We start from the raw sequence: 26,648 nt of genomic DNA, 5'->3' as shown, positions 1-26,648 counted from the left end.
AATTAATCTCCAAAATTTATAAGCAGCTCATGCAGCTTAGTAACAAAAAAACAAACAACCCAATCCAAAAATGGGCAGAAGACCTAAACAGACATTTCTCCAAAGAAGATATACAGACTGCCAACAAACACATGAAAGAATGCTCAACATCACTAATCATTAGAGAAATGCAAATCAAAACTACAATGAGATATCATCTCACACCAGTCAGAATGGCTACCATCAAAAAATCTAGAAACAATAAATGCTGGAGAGGGTGTGGAGAAAAGGGAACCCTCTTGCACTGTTGGTGGGAATGTAATTTGATACAGCCACTGTGGAGAACAGTATGGAGGTTCCTTAAAAAACTACAAACAGAACTACCATATGACCCAGCAATCCCACTACTGCACATATACCCTGAGAAAACCATAATTCCAAAAGAGTCATGTACCAAAATGTTCATTGCAGCTCTATTTACAATAGCCCGGAGATGGAAACAACCTAAGTGTCCATCTTCAGATGAATGGATAAAGAAGATGTGGCACATATATACAATGGAATATTACTCAGCCATAAAAAGAAACGAAATTGAGCTATTTGTAATGAGGTGGATAGACCTAGAGTCTGTCATACAGAGTGAAGTAAGTCAGAAAGAGAAAGACAAATACTGTATGCTAACACATATATATGGAATTTAAGAAAAAAAATGTCATGAAGAACCTAGGGGTAAGACAGGAATAAAGACACAGACCTACTGGAGAATGGACTTGAGGATATGGGGAGGGGGAAGGGTGAACTGTGACAAAGCGAGAGAGAGTCATGGACATATATACACTACCAAACGTAAGGTAGATAGCTAGTGGGAAGCAGCCGCATAGCACAGGGAGATGAGCTTGGTGCTTTGTGACCGCCTGGAGGGGTGGGAGGCAGGGAGACGCAAGAGGGAAGAAATATGGGAACATGTGTATATATATAACTGATTCATTTTGTTGTCAAGCAGAAACTAACACCATTGTAAAGCAATTATACTCCAATAAAGGTGTTAAAAATATAAAATAAAATAAAATATGACATCAGGAGTAAAAAATGTAGATCTTTTAGAATGTGTCTGAACTTAAATTATTATCAGTTTAAAGCAAGTATATATAATTATGGGTCAACATATATGAACTCCATGGTAATCACAAATCAAAAGCCTACAATAGATACACATAAACCAAAAAGAAAGGAACTCAAGTATACTATAAAGAAATGCATCAAACCACAATGGGAGAGACAAAAAGAAGAAATGGACAAAGAAGAACTACAAAAACAACTGGAAAACAAGGAATAAAATGACAATAAGTACATACCGATCAGTAATTACCTTAAATGTCAGTGGACTAAATGCTCCCATCAAAAGATAAGGGGTGGCTTACTGGATAAAAAAGCAAGACCCTTCAATATGCTGCCTACAAGAGACTCACTTCAGGGCAAAAGTCACATTCAGAGTGAAAGTGAGGGGATGGAAAAAAACTTCATTCACATGGAAATGACAAGATAGCAGGGGGAGCAATACTCGTATTAGACAAAATAAACTAAAACAAAGGCTAAAACAAAGACAAAGAAGGGCATTATATAATGATAAAGGAATCAATACAAGAAGAGGATATTACACTCATTAACATATACACCCAATACAGGAGCACCTAAATACATAAAGCAAATACTAAAAGACATAAAGGGAGAAACTGACAATAATACAATAGTGAGGTACTTTAACACCCTACTTACAACAATGGACAGATCATGCAGATAGAAAATCAGTAAGGCAGTAGAGGTCCTAAATGACACAGCAGACCAGTTGGACTTAATTGATATCTATAGGACACTACAGCCAAAAAAAGCAGAATACACATTCTTTTAAAGTGCCTATGGAACATTCTCTAGGATAGATCACATACTAGGTCACAAAACAAGCCTCAGCAAACTTAAGAGGATAGTAATTATATCAAGCATTTTTCCTGACCACAATAGTAGGAAACTAGAAATCAACTACAGAAAGAAAAATGAGAGAACAACAAACATGTGGAGACTAAACAATATGCTACTAAAAAACCAATGGGTCAATGATGAACTCAAAGAGGAAATCAGAAAATACCTCAAGACCAACTGAAAATGAAAACACATTTTTCCAAAATCTCTGGGATGCAGCAAAAGCAGTTCTAAGAGGAAAGTTCATAGTGATACAGACCTTCCTCAGAGAATAAGAAAAATCTCAAACAAGCTAACATACCACCTAAGGGAATTAGAAAAAGAAGAACAAAGCCCAAAGTCAGCAGAAGGAAGGAAATAATAAAGATTGGAGAGGAAATAAAAGAGATTTAAAAAAAAAGTAGAAAAGATCAATGAAACCAAGAGCTGGTTTTTTGAAAAGAGAAACAAAATTGATAAGCCTTTAGCCAGGCTCACCAAGAAGAAAAAAGAGTGGACCCAAATAAACAAAATAAGAAATGAAAGGAGAAATAACAACTGATACCACAGAGATACAGAAAATCCTAAGAGAATACTATGAACATTTATATGCTCACAAATTGGACAATGTAGAAGAAATGGACAAATTTCTAGACACATATAGCCTACCAAGACTGAGTCAAGGAGAAACAGGCAATTTTAACAGACTGATCACTAGAAGTGAAGTGAAATTGAATCTTCAAACCAAACCAAACCAAACAAACAAAACTCTCAGCAAACAAAAGTCCAGGACCAGACAGCTTCACAAAGGAATTCTAGCAAACATATAAAGAACTTATACCTATCCTTCTTAAACTATTTCAAAAAATTGAAGAGGAGGGAACACTCCCAAATTTATTCTAGGAGGTCACTATTACCCTGATATCAAAACCAGATGACACTACAAAAAAGAAAACTACAGGCCAATATTTTTTATATAAATGCAAAAATCCTCAACAAAATATTAGCAAACTAAATCCAACAATACATAAAAAGGATCATATACCATGATAAACTAAATTTATTCCAGGACGCAAGGATGGGTCAACATACGCAAATCAATCAGTGATATACCGCATTAACGAAAGGAAAGACAAAAGAAACCACATGATCATCTCAACAGACACAGGAAAAGCACCTGACAAGATTCAACATCCATTCATGATAAAAACTCTCATCAAAGTGGGTGGGTATAGAGGGAACATATTTCAACATCATAAAGGTCATTTGTGACAAACCCACAGCCAGTATAGTACTCAATGGTGAAAAGCTGAAAGCCTTTCTGCTAAATTCAGGAACAAGACAAAGATGTCCACTCTCACCACTTTGATTTAAAATAGCATTGGAAGTCCTAGCCACATCACTCAGACAAAAAAAAAGAAATAAAAGGTATCCAAATTGAAAGGGAAGAGGTAAAATTGTCACTATTTGCAGATGACATGATACTATATAGAAAACCCTGAAGTCTCCCCACAAAAACTTACAACTACTAAATGAATTCAGCAAGGTGGAAGTATACAAGATTAATATATAGAAATAGGTTGTGTTTCTGTAACACTGATGATGAAATATTAGAAAGAGAAAAGTTTTAGAAATCCCATTTAAAATCATGTCAGAGGGCTTCCCTGGTGGCGCAGTGGTTGGGAGTCCGCCTGCCGATGCAGGGGACACGGGTTTGTGCCCCGGTCCGGGAAGATCCCACATGCCGCGGAGTGGCTGGGCCTGTGACCCATGGCCCTGAGCCTGCGCATCCGGAGCCTGTGCTCCGCAACGGGAGAGGCCACAACAGTGAGAGGCCCGCGTACCGCAAAAAAAAAAAAAAAAAAAATCATGTCAGAAAAATAAAATACCTAGGAATAAACTTAACCAAGGAGGTGCAAGACCTATACTCTATAGAACACCGATGATGGAAATTGAAGGTGATTCAAACAAATGGAAAGATATCCCATGCTCTTGGATTGGAAGAATAAATATTAAAATGGCCATACTGCCCAAAGCAATCTACGGATTTAATACAATACCTGTAAAAATACCCACGACATTTTTCACAGAACTAAAACAAATAATCCTAAAATTTATATGGAACCACAGTAGACCCTGAATTGCCAAAGCAATCCTGAGAAAAAAGAACAAATTTGGAGGTCTGACCCTCCTGGACTTCACACTATACTACAAAGCCACAGTAATCAAAACAGCACGGTATCAGCACAAAAACAAACAGATCAGTGGAACAGAATACAGAGCCCAGAAATAAACCCATGCACCTATGGTAAATTAATCTACAACAAAGGAGGTAAGAATATACAGTACAATGGAGAAAAGACAGTGTCTTCAACTAGTGATGCTGATAAAACTGGTCAGCTACATGTAAAACAATGAGAACATTCCCTCCCATCATATACAAAAATAAACTCAAAATGGCTTAGAGACCTAAATGTAAGACTGGAAACCATAAAGTTCCTAGGAGAGAACATAGGGGGAACACTCTTTAACATCAATCATAGCAATATTTTTTCTTGGGTCAGTCTCCTAAGGCAAAAGGAATAAAAGCAAAAATAAACAAATGGGACCTAATTAAACTTAAAAGCTTTTGCACCATAAAGGAAACCATCGAAAAAATGAAAAGACAACCTACATAATGGGAGAAAACATTTGCAAATGATGCAATCAACAAGGGGTTAATGTCCAGAATATACAAACAGCTCATACAATTTAACATAAAAGAAAAAGCCCAATTAAAAAATGGGTAGACGATCTGAATAGATATTTTACCAGAGAAGACTTACAGATGGCCAACAGGCACATGAAAAGGTGCTCAACATCGCTAATTATTAGAAAATGCAAATCAAAACCACAATGAGGTATCACTTCATGCCTGTTAGAATAGCTATCATCAAAAAGTCTACAAATAATGCTGGAAAGGATATAGAAAAAAGGGAACCCTTGTACATTGTTGGTGGGAATGTAAATTGGTGCAACCACTATGGAAAACAGTATGGAGGTTCCTTAAAAAACTAACAATAAAACTACCATATGATCTAGCAATTCCATTCCTGGGTATATATCCACAAAAAACTAAAACACCAATTTGGAAAGATACATGCACCTCGGTGTTCAAAACAGCACTATTTACAATAGCCAAGACAGGGAAGCAACCCAAGTGCCCATCGACAGATGATTGGATTAATATGTGATACACACACACACACACACACACACACACACACACACTGGAATATTACTCAGCCATAAAAAAGAATGAAATATTACAATTTACAGCAACGTGGATGGATCTAGAGAAAATTATGCTAACTGAAATAAGTCAGAAGAAGAAAAACAAATACTATATATCAGTTACATGTGGAATCTAAAAATAATACAAATGCTTGTATATGCAAAACAGAAACAGACTCACAGATATAGAAAATAAACTTGTAGTTACCAAAGGGGAGAGGGACAAATCAGGGGTATGGGATTAACAGATACAAATTACTATATATAAAATAGACAAACAAGAATATCCTGTATAGCACAGGGAATTATATCCATTATCTTGTAATAACCTATAACAGAATATTATCTGCAGAAATACTGAATCACCATGCTATACACCTGAAATTAACACAATACTATAAATCAACTATACTTCAATTTTAAAAAAGAAAAAAGTAAAAACAAGTGTTGGACAGATTCTGTTCCTTAATTTCAGGGTTGTGTGAAGCACAAGAGTGTGTTAGGAACACATAATGGGAAGGAGCATACAGTAGTCTCTCACACTTACTTGTGTTCTTTGTTTTTCTCCAACAGCTTAAACGGAAACTTGATAAAGCCAGAGGAGGCCAAAGTCTTTGAAGACGAGAAGCGGATTGTCTGTTTCTGAGGGGATTTTTTTCTGTGGGTGGATCTTGGCCATGGGGGTGACTCTGTGCAGTTGCCTGTCTTGGATGTCTGAAACATCCAGCGTCTGCCGAGGTGGAGCTTCCAGGATTCCTGCCTTCGTGGTGCAAAACGAGCTCTGTGCGGGCACTCTGATTGGCAGAGTCCCTGAGTAGCTGTTACAATTCTGCAGGAAAAGTATGAGCTGTTTTAGTGACTGTAAACATACTCTGAAGAGATGTTAATGCATGATTATTTTAATCTGAAATTAGAGGAATGAGACTTTGAGCTCATAGAAACGCCTGCCCAAAGACCAGGGAGAGTGAGTCGGTCACTGCCGCATTCAATGAAGAGCTGGGGACATGGTGCAAAGTTGGTGCCATGTTTCTTGGGGAAAAGGTGCTCAACGAACAAAAGTGTTCTACCTGCAATGTTCTCTTCCTCCTCAGTACTTCCCCATGTGTTGATATTATTCCCACTTCAGAGCTGTGGATACTGAGGGGGGGGTACAGTGTGGGGATCTGACTCATCCAAGGTTCTGTAGGGACTTGGTGCCAAAGGAAGGACCCGCCATGGGCTTACGTCTTAGTCCTGGAGTCTCACCGTCTGCTGACAAAGATCGCAGGATGCCCTCCTCTTAGCCAGTCTGAGGGACAGGACGATGCCTTCGTAATGCTGAGGCTCCACTCAGGGCTTTCGTGGGTCGGGGCTGACCTTCGGAAGACTGATGCTGTGGGCAGAGGTTCTCTGTCCCAGGAAGAAGAATCAGCGCTGTCCTTCAAAAGGAATAAGGCCTGGCTTGCCCATGTGGCTCCGGCATCCAAACAGGAGCTTCTCTCTCTCTCTCTCTCTCTCTCTCCTGCCCTTTTGAGGAAGGGAAGTCTCTTCTTGCCCTCGAGCAGTTGTGCGAGTGACTGAGTTGGAGGCAAGGCAAGCCGCTGAGAACCCAGCAAGCACGTCAGACCCCTGCCACCATGGCGGGCACCTGGTGGATGCTAAGTGGGGGAAAGGAGGTTTCACCAGAGAACTTGTTCTTTTGCCAATTCATTTGTTAGTAAAATACTGAAAACACTCATTTTTTCTAACTGCCTGAGCCTGGGATTTTAAAAAGGGACTCGGCCTGGCAAGCACACTGTGACCCCTTCAGAGGCACTTACTGCATGGGGTGGGGCCCTGGGGTGACGTGCTACGAGGAGAGCCTGACGAGGGAAGGCAAGAGGCATCCTCAGTATGATCCTTCGCAGGCCTCTCTACCCACCAAGGGACCGAAAAAAGCAGAGGAAGCATCTGAGGCCTCTCCATTTGACCACTCGATCCACACCGGTGGCTTCTCAGAGGGAGTAACTTGAGTCCCCAGTGGCTGGGGCCAGGGTACGCTGGCATGGCCGAACCTCATCCCTCAGCACCGTGCCATGATGGGCCCTGGCAGGCCGGGTTTGACGTCCACTATCTTCCTCGGCTGTTCACTGCCGAGGGGAGGACAGAGGTGGGCCTGGACCCGCTGTGGCAAGAGGCACCGAGCTGACAGGGGCCAAGCATGAGAGGGGCAGGGGTGAGGGGGCCCTCCAGCAGTACCTTGGAGTTCTCAGAAGTCCAGCCTGACTTTATACAGCAGCCCCAGTTAGGAAGGGTACAATTCAGGAAGTTGGTCCTGAAAGTTAGGGGGAAAATCCTGTGACAGTCACTCAGCACATGGGGGCCATTCCCCTAAGGCACTGCTTTGGCGGCTCCTACCCACTCTGCCCACACCCCCAGATTAGGGTATTTGCCTAATAGCCCCTGAGGCAGCAACTCTCTACTAGAGAGTCTGGGCAGCAGATATGCCCAGAAAGCACAAAGGAATGAGCACTGGTCAAGGGTGCTTCAGACTTCAGGCTTGCCGAGTGAGAGAACCACACTTCTCAGCTGACAAATTCATACTTTATTAAGCTGCTAAAACTAAACTTTTGAGAGTCTAAAATGTATCCAGAAACTACCAAATATTACTGCTTTTAGAGACTATCAAAATTAAAACTGCTGCCTCTAAGGGAAACTGAATTTGTGTGTTATTGGCTTAAATTCTAACTTGGAAATACTTTAGTCTTTTAGATGGTGAATGACAGGTTTTCTATTTTTCTTATAAAAGTAAAATCAGGCTCCTAATTCACTGAAGTTCTCCATTACCCACAGGTGAGCTTCTGTGCAGAGAAGTGGAGACTTTTCCTAATTAAGAAAAAGATAACAGAAAATTTGGGGAAATAAAGGAATTCCACAAACTTAAGATATGACTCTTTCTTTCCACAGGAACTGAGTTGATTTAGGGAGAGAAACTATAGCTCCTGTATTTCAGAACTACATTTATGGCTTGTCCTTGCTGATTTGGAACTTATTAAAATAAGCCATGTCAAATCACTGTGGGGCTTTGGGTCACATTTTAAGACTGTCAGAATCTCAATTTCCTCCTTGAAAAATAGGAATCCCAGAGTACTGACTCCCAGGGTTGTTGTGAGGATTAAATGAGCTGAAGCATGGAAAGCAGTTAGCACAATGCCCAGTGCAGGGTCAGTGCTCAATATACAATATCATTAAACCAACGTTTCTCATTTCTGCTCACAATGGCACCCCCAGGTGTCCTCTTTACACTCTTAGGCTTAGGGAACTTCCCAACAAGGTCAAATATGGGACTGGAAGTTCTCAAAGTCAAGTCTAAAAACATTCAACATCAAGCTTCCTGCAATATCCTGGCTCCGTCAGTGAAAAGCATAGCTGTTAGTTGTCATCATTCTTACCAAAGAGCCCTACCATTTGTCACTCACTGAACAGAGGGAGGCACATCCAGGTCTTCACTGCACAGTAAGAGCAGAGCAGGAGCCGGCACCACTGCACAAAGCCAGGCTCTCCAGCCTTTGCCAGGTGTCCCTTTCAGCTGCCCAACTGGGAAGGAGCATTTGGCTCACTGGTGTTTTCATCCACTTCCAGGTGTTACACACATCTATTTCCAGTAACAATTGCTCACTTACAGGAAAAAAAAAATCCTTGCTCTGGAGCTGAAAGGCAGAACCATGACCATTATCCCAGGTCCATAGAGAGGAATTTTAATGAAAGTGGAATTAGCTGGTAAGGAAGACAAAGCTCATGTTACCACACAGATGGGCTGGCAGCAGAGCTGCAGGGCCCAGGGGCCATCCCAGCGTGATTCTCACTTAAAACTGAATTAACTGCACCCAAGACCAGCTTAAAACTTTTAGAAGCACTAAGTACTGAAAAGATTACAGGCCCCCGATGATCTGTAATGAAAAAAAAAAAAAAGATTTTAAACAATAGTAAATTATAAAATAAGTTCAAGGATGTTAAGTAAGTTTCTGATTTTCCCCAAGACTACTCAGGTGCTTTTTTGGGCAAATAACAAATATCGAAATAACTTGAATTTTTTTCCTTGACTTTTTCTGTCACATTTGTGTTGCAAAAGCAGTATCACAATGTTAAAGGAAAAGATTCAAATAACGCTTATAATAACACAATGCTAACACAGCTACTTATTTTTGCATGCTATTTTTCCATATTTTGCCTACTCGGAGACTTTTTTGTTGTGGTAAAATACACATAATATACAATTTACCATCTTAATCATTTTTAAGTGTACATTTCAGTGGTATAAATACATCCATATGTTGTGTAACCATCACCAACGCCGATCTCCAGAATTACTCTTCTTGTAAAACCAAAATTCTATACTCATTAAACAATAATTCCCCATTTCCCCATCCCCCAAGCCCCTGGCAACCACCCTTGTACTTACTTTCTCTATGATTCTGACTATCCCAGGTCCCTCATATAAGTGAAGCCATACAGTGTTTGTCTTCTTATGACTGGCTTATTTCACTTAGCATGATGTCCTCAAAGTTCATCCATGTCAGAATTTCTTTTTTAAGGTTGACTATTTTGACATCTTTTTACATAGTTATAATCACAGTGTACACCTGCAATTTCTTTCAATCATTTTCCCACATTGTTAACCTTTATAATTATCATTTGTATTCTATTGGTTTGATAATCTGCTCAATTATGTTCCAAGTGTTAGATGGACATTCAGGTTTCCAGACTGGCTGTGGTGGTTGTGGTGATTCTTACAGACATTTCTATGGAAGTAGAAAGTTCTTTAGGATTATTTCTTTGCAGCGGGATTAGCAAGTCAAAGATTCTTGCTATGAATTTTTTTTTTTTCCAATCTACGTGAACCCGTCAAGTATAGGAGTCTAATAAATGGTTTGGAAGCAGGTGGAAGTTACAGAACAATGTCATGTCTTCTTTGAATACGAATGAGACTCCCTGCCCTGGACCGTTCACCCTAGATGGTACCCAGGCACTGCCCACACACATAGATGTGTTACAGCCACAGGCAGGCGCTGGTAATAACTACAGCTGCAGGGAATAATGAGTAACCCATAAATCAGCATGTTTTCAAGTGGCACTGTGAAGATAGTCACTTGTAACTGGGTAGGTGTATCTTCAAAATCAGTCTTCCTTGATTTTAAGCATTTGTATGTGTGCGTGTGTCTTTGCCTAAACAAACCCAGTCTGACTGAACCCATTAGCACTGTGTCAAATGGAAACTGATTCTTCCCAACAACCCTGTCCAGTAGGGATTACTTCCCGAGTGAGGAAACTGAGAACTAGTGAGTGTGGATATGTATCTTGTTTTACTAATGAGGATGCCTATAAAAATGGGGGTGGTGGTGGTGAAGTAACACCCTTTAGGAAAGGGATTTTGGCAAATGCAGAAGGTTGGACCTGGTATTATCTAAGATTTTGAGCTCACTTAGTTCACCCCTCTTACTCTGCCAGCGCAGACACTGGCGTCAGAGAGCAAAGCGACTTGCCCAAGGCCACACGCTGTATTATCACTACGGCAAGAACCCGAACACAGGCCTTCTGCTGGCTTTATTTTCCCTCTGTTCTGATAGTTTGTGACCTTCAGTTCATTCTCCAACTGACCTTTTTTCTGCCAAGCCTCTTAAACCTGATCCCAATTCACTAGGGCAAGTTAAACAAAATGAACTCTCCCCCCAAGGACACAGGTGGGGTCTCTTTAGTGCCCCTTTGGGAAGCCTGGTCTCTTCTGTATTAATGGTGCTAAAATTTACAGACTCTGGAATCACGTTTACAAGCCTCACTGACAGAGTCACAAGGCTAGGAACACCCTGGAAAATGTCAGGTGACACAAGAGTCTGAATTTTCAGAGCCCACGTATCTTCTACCCCCAACCATGGGACTGGACTAAAGGAAGTAGGTGCATTCTGGAGAGCTCGAGAAGGTCGTATTGGGATTATTTTCATCACAAGAGGGCAGCACGTATCCAGCAGTTAGTCCATTATGTAAGTGGCCTAAAGGATTCAACTGCTTAGGAGGCCTGATGACTGACCCAATGTTCTACTTACATAAAAATCCAAAGTACATGGTGTTAAGAGCAACTTCATTGTAAGCCCATTCATCCATGACTTCAAAGACAGTGTTAAGTTAGGGAGAGTTGGCCCCAAGGCATATAAACAGCAGAGTTACAGCAAGCTCTGTGGGTACTGAAGATCTGGGTTCAAATTCCAGTGGTACCAGAAGTTGTGTGACCTTGGACAAGTGACTTGGCTTTCCTGTGCCTGAGCTTACCATCTGTAATAATAGTGCACCCTTTGCAGGGTTGTTTGGTTATGAGAAGTAATTAATATATGTAAAGCACTTAAAACAGTGCCTGACATGTAGCAGAGCTCCAGAAGTAGCAACGTTGGTTATCTAATCAGACCTTTCCCTTCTAGCATGACCTTAATGAGCATCAGGGATAGGGCAAAAGAGGAGACTGTGCTAGGCCATCCTTCCCACACTTAGGAGCCCCTCTGAAACAACACTGCCATTTTCGAACTCATAGCAAAGTCTAGACTTATATGCTGCTGAGAGACCAGAAGCCATTTCCAAGGCCAAATACCTGTGGGGTAAGAACTAACCATTCCCTATACCTGATATTGTCTTCATTTTTATTTTGTTAAGGACCTGCATGTCCAGGTCCTATTCAGAAGCAGGGATTAGGAAAGCTAAAAGTCTACTTGCATTTTAATCTGATTTCACAGATGTTAAGAGTGTACTATCTGGCTTTCCACACTAAAACTGTATGGCTGAAGGTCACTTCCTTCTTTGATGTCAGCATGTGGTTCTGTGTCTAGCATTCTTTTCATTCAACATTGCTACTGATCCCCCTGCCTGCAGCAGAAATGAATGATGGGAGTCTTGAGAGGTAGCAGGAGAGAAGAGTAGGGAGGGAGGTAGCTAAGAACAGAACACAGCAAAACAAATCGGGAGGGTGAAAGGTGGGTGGTTTAACTACTGGAATCCGAACTCCCACCCAATTCATACTGTCCTATTGCCGTGTCCAGGAACTGGCTGCGTGTGTCTGGGGCCATCAGCCTGGCCTCCTGGGCACTGAATCTGTATGGGGCCAGAAGCTCATCACCTACTGAGCAGCTCTGGGGGACGGCCCAGCTGCCCACCGCTGCTTTTAGATCTCCCAGTGGATACTCACTAGACAACATGTGAGATCTTTTTCCTTCTGCTGAGTCAACACACATTTCCAGTTCGTCTTCCCAGGGGGACCCACTGGTGATCAACAAAATCCTTCCATTTGAATCAACAGGTCCAGCGTTTCTCAACTTTTTTTTTTGTTACCGCCCTGTAAGGAGACTTTTAAGACATATTTACCTAAAGCCCTTTGCCACCATGAAATTCTAATACCACAAATATACTGTATTTCTGTTTAGGTACCCTGGCCATGCAGGCCGTTTTTTGTCCCCCAAGAACCAATTTTTACCCCCTTGGGGTGATATCCCTCCTGTTGAGAGTCAAACCCTAGATAATTCTTTTCACTCTTGTCAACTCCAAGAACCCCTCTGTCACCCTAAAGGCCGTTTGCCTTTCTACACTATTATTCAGTTTCTAATTCTAGAAATCTTAATAGTTGTACATTTAATATTCTCATGCATTCTTTTCACTCTTTTTATCTGTCCTGAAAACAATTTTATCCTATGTAAAACTTTGCTTAGGTTACTTTAAAAAATGCTGTTTGTAAAAGGGGAACAGTCCATCCTTACAGGGACAGTTAAAGTCTGAAGCACTCTGGCACCAGCAGCTTCAGAGATGAACTTCTATGGTGTGTCCACAGCGACCGACAGCAGGCTTCGGGCAGATCTTGAGGCTGAGCAAGCGTGCCTTTGCTGTTATCCCACTTCTCTCTCTCACTTCCTGGTTCCCCCACCTGCACACCCTCTCTAAGAAACCCAGGAATATCCAGAATTCCCCCTTCGAAAGAGAACCCAGGCCTCTGCCCACCACAGGCTGCCGACCTCCCACATCAGCCCTCCCCACGCACCACCGCTACACTCAGCTAAATATTAGAACATTACGCCAACTCAACTAATTCAGAATAAAATGGAATTAATAGGATTACCTCTGTCAGATGGTTTACATTTCAGAAGAGAAGCTGGCTGATCAAAATACTCTCCAATTAGACACATAAACCCAGAGAAACCTCAGATCAAATTAATGTTCGCGTTCTCTCAGCTGTCTCCCTCACAATCCCAGAACCTGGTTGGCTCTTCTGAAAGGTCTTATCCCTGCAATGTTTTGGCAGAGCTGAGAAAGTCCATCCGTCCATCCAGCCATCTCACAAATAAATACTGAACACATACTTCATGCCAGGCACTGTGGGGCTGCTAGGAATATGATGGTTAGTGTCAAGTCTGGGACTGTATTTTAGTCCACTCACAAGTTATTTAATAAGTCAGACACTGTTTCATGGATGCTAGCATGAGACCTGAGACTCCTGGGTCAGAGACACAGTACTTTATTATTCACAGAACAACAAACAGCCAATGGTGAATAAAGAGGTTTCAATAAGGAGATTACAGTCGAACTGCTGAATGTTTTTGTAAGTCAAAGTAATAACGTTAGTCCTAAAAAATGCCCGAGGATTTAGTGACATACAGTTTATGGGTCACCTTAGTAACAGCTGTTTTGTTAAACTGACAGCAGGGAAGCCACTGGAGTGGGCTGAGAAGTAACTGGAAAATGAGAATCTCTTTCAAGAAATATCATGTGAAGCAGAAAAGATAAGACAGTAGCTCAAAGGGGAGATGGAATCTAGGGAGGGTTCCCTCGTCCAACTTAAGATGAGAAGGAGTTAAATGTTCATGGAAAAGACGTAATTGGGAGGGAGAGGTGAGTACAGAAGAGAGAAGGAGTAAATGAGAATGCAAGGTTCCTCAGAAGATGAGGAGGCTGGGATCTCCAGCACAGGTGAGAGGCTGACCTTCGTACAGGAAGAAGGGCTGTGCCATTTCAAGAGTGAGAAAGGAGAAGACAGTGCAGACTAGATGGGCCTGTGAGGTTAAGGGTAAGGTGTTGATGCCACTACCAACGTCCAGGGTTAATGCAAGGTTTTACTGTTAAATAATTATCTTTTCAGGGGGAAATCAGAAAGCAAAAACAGAGTAGAACATATTTATTCTAAACGTGGAAACATTTTTCAGGAGGATTTTTGCCCACTTCAATTCCTTTTGTGTTCAGGGAAAAAAAAAAAAAAGGTATTAAGTAAGAAGCATTTGCAGTCTTCTCCCAACTCCCTCTCCTCAGGAGGAAGGCTCCAGGGCCTATCACCACTGAACAGAAGGAAAGACGTGAGGGACACCAAGAGATTATTATTATCATTATGGCAAATTCCTACAGAGGCTGACAATATACCAGACCCTCTTCTAATCATTTATAGATACTCATTGTTTCTTTACTCCTTACGATAACCACAGGAGGAAACTGAGCTACAGAGAGTTTAAAGTAACTTGCCCAAGGTCGCACAATAAGTGAGATGGCAGATACTCTAACAGACAGTCCGGCTCCAGAGTTTGTATGTTTAACCACTTACACTAAGCTGCGGCTATTAACACGTACATAATAAAGAGATAACCTGTAGATGAGGAGAGACAAGGGGCCCTGCAAGGGAGAGATATGAGAGACAATTTGGGGGAGATAACAGAGGGAGGAAGAAGAAATGAAAAGAAAAATGAGACACTGAGAGAACTGGGGAAAGTATTTCCATCCTCCCTCCAAGTTTTATTACGAAAGATTTCAAACCTACAGAAAACTTGACATAATACAATGAACATTCATATCCTACATATATTAACAAGTATTAACATGGCACCATATTTAACGTTCTATATTTTCCACATATTTTTTCTTTTTGTATAGCATTTGAAAGTTGCTATACAACTTTCAAATGAGACTTTATCTCAATATTTTAGCATGCATCTCCTAAGAAAATAGGCAATCTCCTACAAACCTAAGTTTATAATGTATTTGTAAATATTTCATTCTCATATATAGGTCTGAAGAGTAGTTAAAAATAAAATTGTCAATTATACCTCAAGAAAGCTGAAATTTAAAAAGAAAATCAGTATGACCTCTTATAACCTGGGTTAGGCTCTGAACTAAGGGCTTTTTTAGATACTTTATCTCATTTAATCCTCACAACAGCCCTATGAGTTAGGTTGTGGTAATTATTCCCATTTTATAGGTGAAGAAACTGAGGTACCGAGTAGTTAACTTGCCCAGGGTCACACAACAAGCAGAAATGACAGGATGTGAACCTGCACATTCTGGCTCCAGAACTCAGGCCTTTAACCACCATATCAATAGCATTGTGGAGGTAAGGCACTGCAGAGTACTTTGCCCTGAGCAGTGGAGGAAAGCATTCTGCCCTTACAGGTGGTTAAATGTGGCCTAATAAAGGAAAAGTTAAGGAAAGTGAAGAAGTACTGAACTTAGAACTTAATCATTTTCTTACAAGTTACTCTAAATAAGGGTGAAACTAACCCTTTAAAGACTGTTTTAAAGTATGGATTTGGCTACAAATCCATAGGATCTTGATAAATTGGATTCATTAAACCTCAGGTAAATTTAGGCCATAAGCTACAACATCTCTGTTATAGTGCCAATGCTATGAATTTATCATGTATTGGTAAATATTTCACTTCTTATATATAAACCTGAAATGTAATTTTAAAACAAAATCAATACAATTTTTATTAAAACCAACCCCGATATTACAACTTGATTCAAGGGTTGTGAAAACAGCCTTAAAGCTGCACTCTAGGGCTTCCCTGGTGGCACAGTGGTTAAGAATCCGCCTGACAATGCAGGGGACATGGGTTCGAGCCCTGGCCCGGGAAGATCTCACTTGCCGCGGAGCAACTAAGCCTGTGCGCCACAACTACTGAAGCCCGCGTGCCTAGAGCCCGTGCTCCTCAACAAGAGAAGCCACAGCAATGAGAAGTCCTTGCACCGCAACTTAGAGTAGCCCCCCACTCGTCGCAACTAGAGAAAGCCCGCGCACAGCAACGAAGACCCAGCACAGCCAAAAATTAATAGAAAAAAAAACAAAAAAAGCTGCACTCTATTGTCAAATATGCGACTGAGCTGTTGTACATATGTGAACGATTTGCCTAATTTGTGCATTAGTACTGTTAGTATATATGGGAGAGTGCTGCAGTAAATGCTCCTTAATAAATTACATTTCCCTCTACCTCTGTGACTTGCATTGGATAATGGTACACTGGCAAACACACGCAAGCAGAAGCCTGAAAAGTACTTGCAGATCGGGGCTTGCCCGCTCTTGCTGCAGAGAACACTTCCACTACCACGTGAATAACCCCAGGCAAACCTGCTGGAGACACGTGGTCCAGCCAGCAGCCATTCTTATCTCCAGGCATGTGAGGCAGGCAATGCTAGACCAGTCAGCCTCCAGCTGACCCACCTGCTGATTGTAGTTGCATGAACAAGTATAGGCAAGAGCCTAAGTTTCTGATTCACAGAATCATGAGTTAAGACTGTGGTTTTAAGCCACTAAAATTTTGAGGTGTTTGTTACCCAGGAAAGCATAATTGAAATAGTACATAAAAATTAAGGAAGGCTAACTACTGTAATAAATAGACCCCTAAATACATAATGGCTTAAATACAACAGAAGTTTATCTCCTGCTCATATAAATAGTTCAAGGAGATTTGAGATTGGTGGCAGGGGCCTCTGTCAGGGACCCAGGCTGTCGGTTTTTGCCATCGTCAACATGTGGCTTCCAAGGTCACTTTAGGCACCATAAACTAAATAGCAGAAGCAGAGCATAGAGGACAGCAAATGGGAAATTTTATTGGGCCTGGCCAAGAAATAGGGCATAACTCTTCTGTTCACCTTTTATAGGTAGAACTCAACCATGTGGCCAAGCCTAACTGCAGTGAAGGAGTCTAGTCATGTGCCTAGCAATAGGAGAAAACGGTTTGATGAACAACTCACAGCTTGATGCTATAGAACTGTATTGGATTTTTAGGAAACAAAAATCATGCCTGTCAGGTCCAGCATGGCAGAGTGGGAAAACAGACTGAGGAGTAGAAAGATCTGGGTAGGATTTTGGTTCTTATTAACTGTGTAACCTGAGCAAATGACCTAATCCATGTAAATTCTTATTTCTTCCTCTACAAAATAGGGAAATTACCGTCCTCAGTGGGTTGTTGTGAGGTTTAAATGTCAAGTATTTGGTAGAGTGTCTGGCACGTGATAGGCATTCAATAAATGGGAGCTGATGGCATTATTATTATAACTAAATTGAGTAGTGTGAGAAATCAAAGAATATGGAGAGAAATAAAGAGCAACATTAAGGTATCTACATAGCAGGAGGACTGTCGTGACAGTTCCAAGTGTAAATCATGAAAGTCTAACAAATCAGTCTTATCACAAAAGGAGGGGATTTATTAGAAGGACAGAAAGACCGGGTGTAGCTCTCAATGTCAGACAGACCTGCTGAACTGGAACCTCTTCCAGGACTTTGGAAACTAAAACTTCCTTTTTCATGTTATGTAACTTTGCTTCATGCTCCTCGATTACAAATACACCTTTTGCATGTTTCAACAGCCTCCAGAATTGCTTATTTTTAAATGTGTGATAATGTTATTGTGGTTATAAAGAGTCTCTATCTTTTACACATACATATTGAGTACTTAACAGATGAAACTGTATCAAGGTTTTGCTTTAAAATAATGCATTTAAAATACATTTGGGGAAGGAAGGTGGAGAACATACATTGCAGGATTGGCCTTGGGCTGATAATTGCTAAAGTTAGGGGATGGGTACATGGGAGTTCACTATTGTATTCTCATTACTTTTGTATACATTTGAAAATTTCCACTAAACAAACAAATGAGGGAAAACAAAAGCCCAAGACCGATCTCATCTTGGCCTAGAGATTCAAGAAGAAAGAGGGATGGACTTGATTGGCCCACCTTACTGTTTTACCTGTGATTTTCTGCTTTGGTGAAAACTTTATCTAAAAGGGAAGCACTGCTATGCTATGCATTATCATCTACCTGGCTACAGTCTTTCTGGATTTTGAGGGATATGGCTAAAATGATGTATAGAAATCAAGACTTGATAGGCCTAGGTGAACTCAATTACAACCTCTCCTAGGCCTACTGATTGCTAGAACACTTCCCCATTCTCCTCACATCCTATCACCTTAAGAAAAGCAGACAGGGCTTCCCTGGTGGCGCAGTGGTTGAGAGTCCACCTGCCGATGCAGGGGACACAGGTTCGTGCCCCGGTCCGGGAGGATCCCACATGCCGCGGAGCGGCTGGGCCCGTGAGCCATGGCCGCTGAGCCTGCGCGTCCGGAGCCTGTGCTCCGCAGCGGGAGAGGCCACAACAGTGAGAGGCCTACGTACCGCAAAAAACAAAAACAAAACAAAATTTAAAAAGAGAAAAGCAGACAGCTATTTTGGCAGTGCTTTCCTCAAGCACCATCATGTTTAATGGAGTCTCAGGAGAGAACAGGTTGGAGAAAAAAGCATGAGAACCACAAAAATTATGGATCTACTTTCTAGTGATGGAAACAATAAGCTTTCAGAATAGTCACATTGTGTATTGAGGGCATCGAATCGAATCAGAATATCCAGCACATAAAAGATCCTCTGGTCAGCAGCACAAAACAAAAGGAGAAAGCCTGAGAACTAGTTACTATTTCTTTCTCATAAGATGTATTTTCTGAAGGAAAAAAAAAATCACTTTCTCTTTATGACACCCAAGGTGTGCATAGGTTTTGTAATCATGTTCTAGGAAGTGGCTGATCTCATCTGTTACAATGATCACATAAAAAATAAGGACCGGGGGGAAAGATATTGATAACTTTAGAGAAAAAGTCTAGGGATACAGGGAGCAAGAGTTTGTTGGCCACAGTCTAGTACTTGGTCCAAAAGGAAAGAGTGTATTTGGACTACTAAAAAGTTGTATTTTTACAGTTAAAATCTTTGCTAATTAGTCTCAAAATCATGTTTTATATCCAAATCAGATTCTTAATTTTCACAAATGTGGCAGATTGTCTTTCCTAAAGATGGATACAACAATATATCCCATTCCACGTGCCTTTTTTTTTTTTTGGACTGTGTAACATTGATGTTTCTTCTATTGGGTGGTGGGGTCTACACCTTCTACCTGTGAACCTAGGAAGACCTCTGTGTCCTCCTCGACCAAGAATGTACAGTGGAAGTGACTCTACGTGACTTTGAGACAAGGTCACAAGAAACTCATGCACTCCTTTCTGCCTTGCTCTCTTGAGACAACTGCCCTTGGAACCAAGCCACCACACTGTGAGGAAGCCAAGCAGCTACATGGACATGCTATGTGTAGGTGCTCCGGCAAACAGCCCCAGCAAACAGTCAACATCAACCACCAGATGTGACTGAGCACTCAGTTGACTCCAGCCCCAACCAGCTGAGAAGCTCCCAGCACTAGCTAATACTGCATGGAGCAGAGATGAGCTGTCTCTGACAATCCTAGTCCAAACTGCAGATCTGTGAGTAAAATGACTGTCATTATCTTAAGCCACTAAGGGGTGCTTTATAACTGGAAGAATAAATATGACAAATTAAGTTAGTAAAGCTTTTGACGTTTTGTACTTGGTGAAATGATAAGAAAATGTCAAATGAATATGAATAAAATGTAATATTTTGAAGCAATCAGGAGATATAAATTAGATTTTTATGTAGCAGCACAGATCTCAAAAACACAGTAAAAAGTTAATAATCATTAATTTTCAATAATAATCATTGAATGATATACAATGAACATTTATTTACATTTTAAGAATGCACTCAAAGCAATCCTATGCATCTTTCAAAGATTCATAAAAATCTATAGAATCTAAATATATGGAGGGTGGATCTGAAGGACACACATTAAATAATAAGGTGTATGTCTTATGGGAGTGGGAATGGGGATAAAGAGAGAAAATATTGTTTTAAAAGAAGAAGAACAACAACAAAAAGAATGTTATGTAATTACTAAACTTAATTCACATTTCCTTCTGTCACACAGCTAAAATCTACTTCCCAGCCTCTTAGGTGTAGCCACATGACTGTGTCCTAACCAATGGAATGTAGGCAGAAGTGATAAATGCTGTCTCCAGGCCAGGCCCCTAGAAAAGGAAAAAGAGCCTTGGCTACTAATAGAAAGGCTAAACAGTCCCATCTAAATATAAACAATGGTCACAATATGTCAACAATGATCAGAAAAGGCAGCTCTGTGAACACAGTGGACTGAGACAGAGCACAAACACTCAGTGAACATGTCTCAAACAAGAGACAGACAAAGCCACAAAAGTAATTATATACCTCCTGCTTCTGACATGACTTTTTTTTTTTTTTTTGCCAACAGTAACTCTAGCTCTGCTTTAAGTGTACTGCCTCCTAGATAAAATTACCAAGGTACACAATCACTGAATAGCCCCAAGCTCCTGACAGCACCCAAATCACTACCAGCCTCCACTTTTATTAACCCTTCTTTGAATCACAAGTCCAAAACCTCTTAAAAGGATGCCCCTCAGGTCCTCACCTAGCTAAAAAAACCTCACTTTGACCTCAGTTCTGTTCATGGTGGACTCTGGCTGGTGAGCTTTGACAACAGTGGATCTTCCTGAGATCTGGCTTAGACCCTTCCCTGACACAAACCATGCTTGACTTAGAAATAGTGTGGAAATCTCAAACTCCTTGAATCTCCAGTCTCAAGGCCGTCCTTGCCAAGACAACTGCAGCTGAATGTGAGTTCCAAATAATTTGCTGAGCCCTTCAATGTTAGCCTTTTATTTGGTTCTTGGGACTTTGGAATTCTGATCTTGTACTGATCCTTGGTAAAATTCGGCTGCTAAGCATTTAACTCAGCATTCCTATTATCTGCCCAGTTGTCCATTTTTTTTTTTTTTTGGAGGATAAAGAAAGGGTGGCTTTATTCTTTGCCAGGCAAAGGGGGGAACACAGCAGGCTAGTGCCTCAAAAACTGTGTCCCCACTTTCTTGACAATTACTCCTCTATAAGAGAAAAGCCTATAGTGAGGGACACATACCAGATAAATTGTCAGTGAGGCTGGTTCTGATGGCTGCTAAGTTCAGAACATTTCATCTCATCAGCCCTGCATCCTTAGAACAAACTCTGCCTTGGGTCACTGTATTACTTGAATCCTTCTTAGCTTCTGGTGGTTGCTGCAATCTTTGGTCTTCCTTAGCTTATAGCTGCAGCCCTCCAATCTCAGCCTCTGTCATTACATGGCCTACTTTCCTCTTCGTGTGTCTCCAAATCTCCCTCTCCTTATAAAGACACCAGCCACTGGATTTCGGGCCCATCCTAACCCAGTATGACCCCATCTTAACTTCACCCTATTTCCAAATAATCTCACATTCACAGGTACCTTGGGGTTTAGACTTCAACGTAACTTTTTGGCAAACAATTCAACCCACAACAGTCACCTTTCAAGATATTTTAAGACTTACTTTCTATAGTTTTGTCTTCCTAGATCTGCTTTTTTCTTTTTCTTGTTTTAAAACCAGCCCTCAGTTGGCAATCTGGTCCATGACCATATTCTGGAGACATGCAGTTGCACAAGCACATAATCAACGCAATAATCCTCGTGAGAACTTTTTAGTCTAAGTTTGCATTCCCTTCAGGCCAAATACCTTTTCCTTCATGATACCTGTTACATTGCTAAATCATGTACACATCTTTCCAAGTTGCATAATTTCATCAAGGACAATTAGGTATTGCAATGGTCACTTTGGAGAAATCTGACATAAGCAATGTTATTCATCTGACAGGCACTTTAGCACAAAAAGGAAACAAAATCCCAACTATCCAATGGTCTGTTTCTACATTCCATTTGAAGTGGCATAATGCGGATACTGGTAGACTGCTACATATAACTTATTTATGCAAATGTACAATAACCACCTAAAAATTATACAAAGAGATACACTTATTAACACTGTAAATCAATTTAAATGGAATACTAAAAAAATGTTCAAGTAACTCATAAGAAGGTAGGAAAGATCAATGAAAAACAGAAAGAACAAAGAGAATACAAACTAGCAGACTTAAATCCTAACATACCAAAATTACATTAAATGTAAGTAGTCTATACACGATTTAAAGGAAATTGACCCAATAGATAAAAAAGTATTTTTCTATCTACAAGAAAGAGATGAGACAAATTACCAACATCATGAATGAAAGAAGAAATATCACTACAGACTCAGCAGACATTAAAAAGATAATAAGAGAAAACAACTCTATGCCCATAAATTCGACAACTTGGATAAAATCAACAAATTCCTCAAAAGCTACAGCTCTCCAAACTCACCCCAAATGAAACAGATAACCTGAATAGTTTTGTAAATACTAAAAAAATTGAATCCACAGTATAAAACCTTTTGATAAAGAAATCTCTGGGCCAGATGGTTTCATTGCTTAATTGTATCAAACACTGAAAGAATAAATAACAGCAATTTTACACCATTTCTTCCAGGAAACAGAAGAGAGGAAAGCACTTAAAATTGAGCTTTACAGGTCTGCAAGATACAAGATTCACACACAAAAATCAATTGAATTTCTATATACTAGCAACAAACATATCAAAAATGAAATTAAAAACACAAAACCACTTACAATTGCTCCACAAAAAAATGAGAAATGCTACAGTCTAAATCCAACAAAAGATGCACAGGATTAGTATGAAGAAAATTACAAGACTCTGATGAATATATTTTTAAAGACCTAAATAAAGAGAGAAATCTACTGTGTTTATGGATTGAAAAATGACTTAACACATTAAAGATGTCAAGTCTCCCCCAATTGATCTACAGGCTTAATGCAATTTTTATCAAAATCTCAGAAGGATTTTTTGTAGACATAGAGAAGCTTTCTAAATTTATATGGAAATATAAAAACAAAACAAAAAGTTTCAGAAAGAAGGGGACTCTCCTGGTGTGCAGTGGTTAAGACTCCACGCTCCCAATGCAGGGGGCCCAGGTTCAATCCCTGGCCAGGGAACTAGACCCCACATGCATGCCACAACTAAGAGTTCACATGCCACAACTAAGGAGCCCATGTGCTGAAACTAAGACCCGGTGCAACTAACTAAATAAATAAATATTTTAAAAATTTATATATATATATAAAAAGACAATGTAGTATTGGTAGAGGGACAGGACAGAAAAGAGTGCCAGAAATAACCCACCAAGTACAGATTTTGACAGAAGGGCAAAAGCAAGTCAAAGGAGAAAAAATGGCTTTTCAATAAATGGTGTTAGAATAACTGTACATTTTTAGGCTTCAACATAAACCTCACATCTGACACAAAAATTAACTCAAGAGGGATCATAGATATAAATGTGAAAAGTGAAATCATGAATCTTTTAAAAGACAACATAGGAAAGAATCTTATGGGTTAGGTACAGTTCTTAGCCATGACACCAAAATCATGATCATAAAAGAAAAATACCAACAAATTGAATTTTATCAATATCAAATCCTTTTGCTATGAGAAAGACCCTGTTAAGAGGATGAAAATATAAGATATGAACTAGGAGATACATTTGCAATTCACAGTTCTCATGTGAGACCTATTTTCATAAGATATAAGGAATTCTCTAAATACAAGAGTAGAAAACAAAAAATTCAATTAGAAACCTACTAGAATGGCATGAAAAAATCCACAATACCAACTGCTGGTGAGGATACAGAGCAACTGGATCTCTCATACATTGCTGGTGGGAATATGAAATGATACATCTACTTTGGAAAAATGTTTGGCAGCGTCTTATTAAGTTAAACATAGACTTACCATAAGAATCAGCAATCATACTCCTGGGTATTTATCCTAGAGAAAGGAAAACACAAAAATCTGTCCACCCAAAAATCTGTACATGAATGTTTACAGCAGCTTTATTCATAATCTGAACTCTGGAAACAATCAAAAATGTCCTACAAAAAGTGAATGGATCAACTTTGGTACATCCATACAATGGAATACTACTCATCAATAAAAAGGAAGGAACTATTGATACCTGCAATACATTGAAAGGATCTCAAGGCTATTATCCTGAGTAAAAAAAGCCAATTTCAAAAGGTTATACACTGTATGATTCCATTTATAGAAATTATAAATTTCCATTTTGAAATGACAAAATTATAGTGAGAAAGAACAGATCAGTGGTTGCCAGTGGTTACAACTATAGAGAAGGTATGATTATAAAAACGTTAGCATGAGAGAATTTATTTGTGGCAATGGGAACGTTGTGTATCCTGATTGTTGTGGTAGGTATAGGAATCTATATATGTGATAAAATGTCATAGAACTATACATTTAAAAAAAAAGAATGCGTGTAAAACTTGGTAAAAATTGAATAAGTCTATAGTTAGTTAAAAGCACTGTACCACTGTCAACTTCTTGTTTTTGATAAGGAACTATGGTTATATAAGGTCTTACCACTGGGCCATCTGGGGAATTCTGGGTGAAGATACACAGGAATTCTCAGTCCTATTTTTTGCAATTCTTTGTGAGTATAAAGTTACTTTAAAATATAGCTAAAATTGGTAGGAGAGGCTTCTAAATACAGTCCAGATTGTAAAATTTCCCTAAAAGACTCTTTCCCTAGACCAATAAAATGTAAAAACTTAAAAATCTGCCTCACTTGTGGATTCACCTAAACCCTGTTCTGCACTTTCCAGTTTGTTATCTTGCCTTTCTCTTCTCTCCTTTTCCATCTTTGGAATGATCCATAATAATTCAGAGTCCCTTAAAATTGCAACCTTTATATGAAGAAGTCCCTAATATGTCAACTTCTAATCCAGGTTATATTCAGATCATTGTGCCATCATTAAGGACTTCCCAAGTCCTGTCCTGGCCCATATACTCCAAACTTTCTTGACCTCATTCAAGCACTTCTTTCCATCGATGGGTCCAGGAGATGCAAGAACTTGACACTGTAAACCACTGGAAAATTCTCCCATTCTAGCCAAAAAGAAGAAGAACTAGAAGCCTCTAGGCGATCATAAAGGGGGCCCAAGGGAAACTGTAGCATCCAAATCCCAATGATTCTCTTGGCCCAACAAGATGATTATCTCTGACAGAAGGATAGAAACAATCCTTTCAAATGGACACAGGTTGTACTATAAATCCTACAACTCTTTCTATAAATATAAAATTATACTTTTCAGAATTATATAATTACCAGATAGTAGGTTAACTTTTCCCATCTCATCTGCCTATAGCCGGCTCCCTCCTCCCCCACTTTTCCCTAGGAATTATTTTTAAAAAATTAATCAAAAAGTTATCTGCTGTTACTCACATATTCATCTAGTCCAGATAAAATTCGAGTAAAATTTTTTAAAGTCTCAAGCTTTACACATATTGCCTTTTCAATTTTTTCTTGCTAAAACTAATACAGGAGAAAAAAGTTAATTGTTAGTTTGAGTAATGGCATTAGATGCTAGCCTATCAGATTCAAAAAGCCAGAAAGTTAAAACTTTTGACATAATATAAATTTTTGGTTTATAGATGCAGAGGTTCATCGTATATCAGAAATAAAGAGTTAATACTAGAAAAGAGTTCACGTAATATTCCTGATCACATCCCTCTGGACAAATTGGAATGACTTCAGTTTAAAAACAGCTCTCGGTCTTCTCACTGATGTACCATCACGTAAAAATCATCTTAGTGCAGTGTACTGGTTTGTATAAGACTTGGATTTAACGTTTTTATGATTTGAACTTTTCTAAATCGCTTGCATTTTAGGTCAAGTTGATTTAGTCATGTGCAATTCTTATTATGCTACAAACCTTATAAAGACTTAATGTGTACACTTAAATTGCAGCTTCCCAATCCATAGTTAACTTTGTTAATAACTTAGGATAATATTAAATTGAGCTAAATTAATAAACAATCTTTGGATACCTTGACAATTTCTAAGAAAAAGATACAAAATGCTGGTCATGTAATATGGTTTTAATTTATGCTTGTTTCCTATTTTTAAAATTATAGAATGACTAAAGAGTAAGTGCAGATGCATTGGAAAATATTTATTTTTGCAAAATCTTAAAATCTGTAAAAGATACAAAATGTGCAGCCATGCATGGAGAAAAAAATTTAAACACTTTTTGGTTTTATGTATTCTAGTTGTTTGGAGGAAAATAAAATGAGTTATTTTGGTTAAGGCAGTAACTAATAAAATGGTTGAGACTATATTATAGTATAGTAACAAAATAATACATCTCATACACATCAGGTAATGAATATGGTTTAACCATTTATCATTGAAACTGTTCACTTTACTAAGATGGTAAATTCAATGTAATAGGTAATCCTATTTTAAAGGAGAACTAACACTTTAAATTACATGTTTACATATGTCTTAACAAATA

At 39.5% G+C, this 26,648-nt stretch overlaps 1 protein-coding gene and 1 long non-coding RNA gene across 7 annotated transcripts in view; one reads left to right on the top strand and one right to left on the bottom strand.

The window, feature by feature from the left end:
• The window catches only part of NOD1 (nucleotide binding oligomerization domain containing 1), a 93,934-nt gene extending 85,824 nt beyond the window's left edge, over positions 1-8,110 (top strand). For all 5 annotated transcript variants that reach the window (XM_067746627.1, XM_067746628.1, XM_067746629.1 and 2 more), the window contains one exon: positions 5,782-8,110. In XM_067746627.1, the coding sequence (XP_067602728.1) occupies positions 5,782-5,854 (73 nt within the window). In that variant the 3' untranslated portion in view covers positions 5,855-8,110. The remainder of the gene's footprint in view (positions 1-5,781) is intronic.
• Positions 1-26,648, bottom strand: part of LOC137229153 (uncharacterized) — a 54,660-nt gene that overhangs the window by 22,171 nt on the left and 5,841 nt on the right. Inside the window, exons 2-5 of one of the 2 annotated variants that reach the window (XR_010945570.1) lie at positions 24,070-24,105; positions 12,395-13,481; positions 8,972-9,116; positions 5,756-8,876 (exon numbers count right to left, since the gene is read on the bottom strand). This is a non-coding gene — a long non-coding RNA (uncharacterized lncRNA). Of the gene's footprint in view, positions 1-5,755; positions 9,117-12,394; positions 13,482-24,069; positions 24,106-26,648 lie in introns of both variants that reach the window. The other variant, XR_010945569.1, reaches the window with a different exon arrangement.

This window comes from Pseudorca crassidens, chromosome 8, assembly GCF_039906515.1.
Source record: "Pseudorca crassidens isolate mPseCra1 chromosome 8, mPseCra1.hap1, whole genome shotgun sequence".
NCBI classification, from domain to species: Eukaryota; Metazoa; Chordata; class Mammalia; order Artiodactyla; family Delphinidae; genus Pseudorca; species Pseudorca crassidens.
This window is presented reverse-complemented; position numbering and strand designations above follow the sequence as displayed.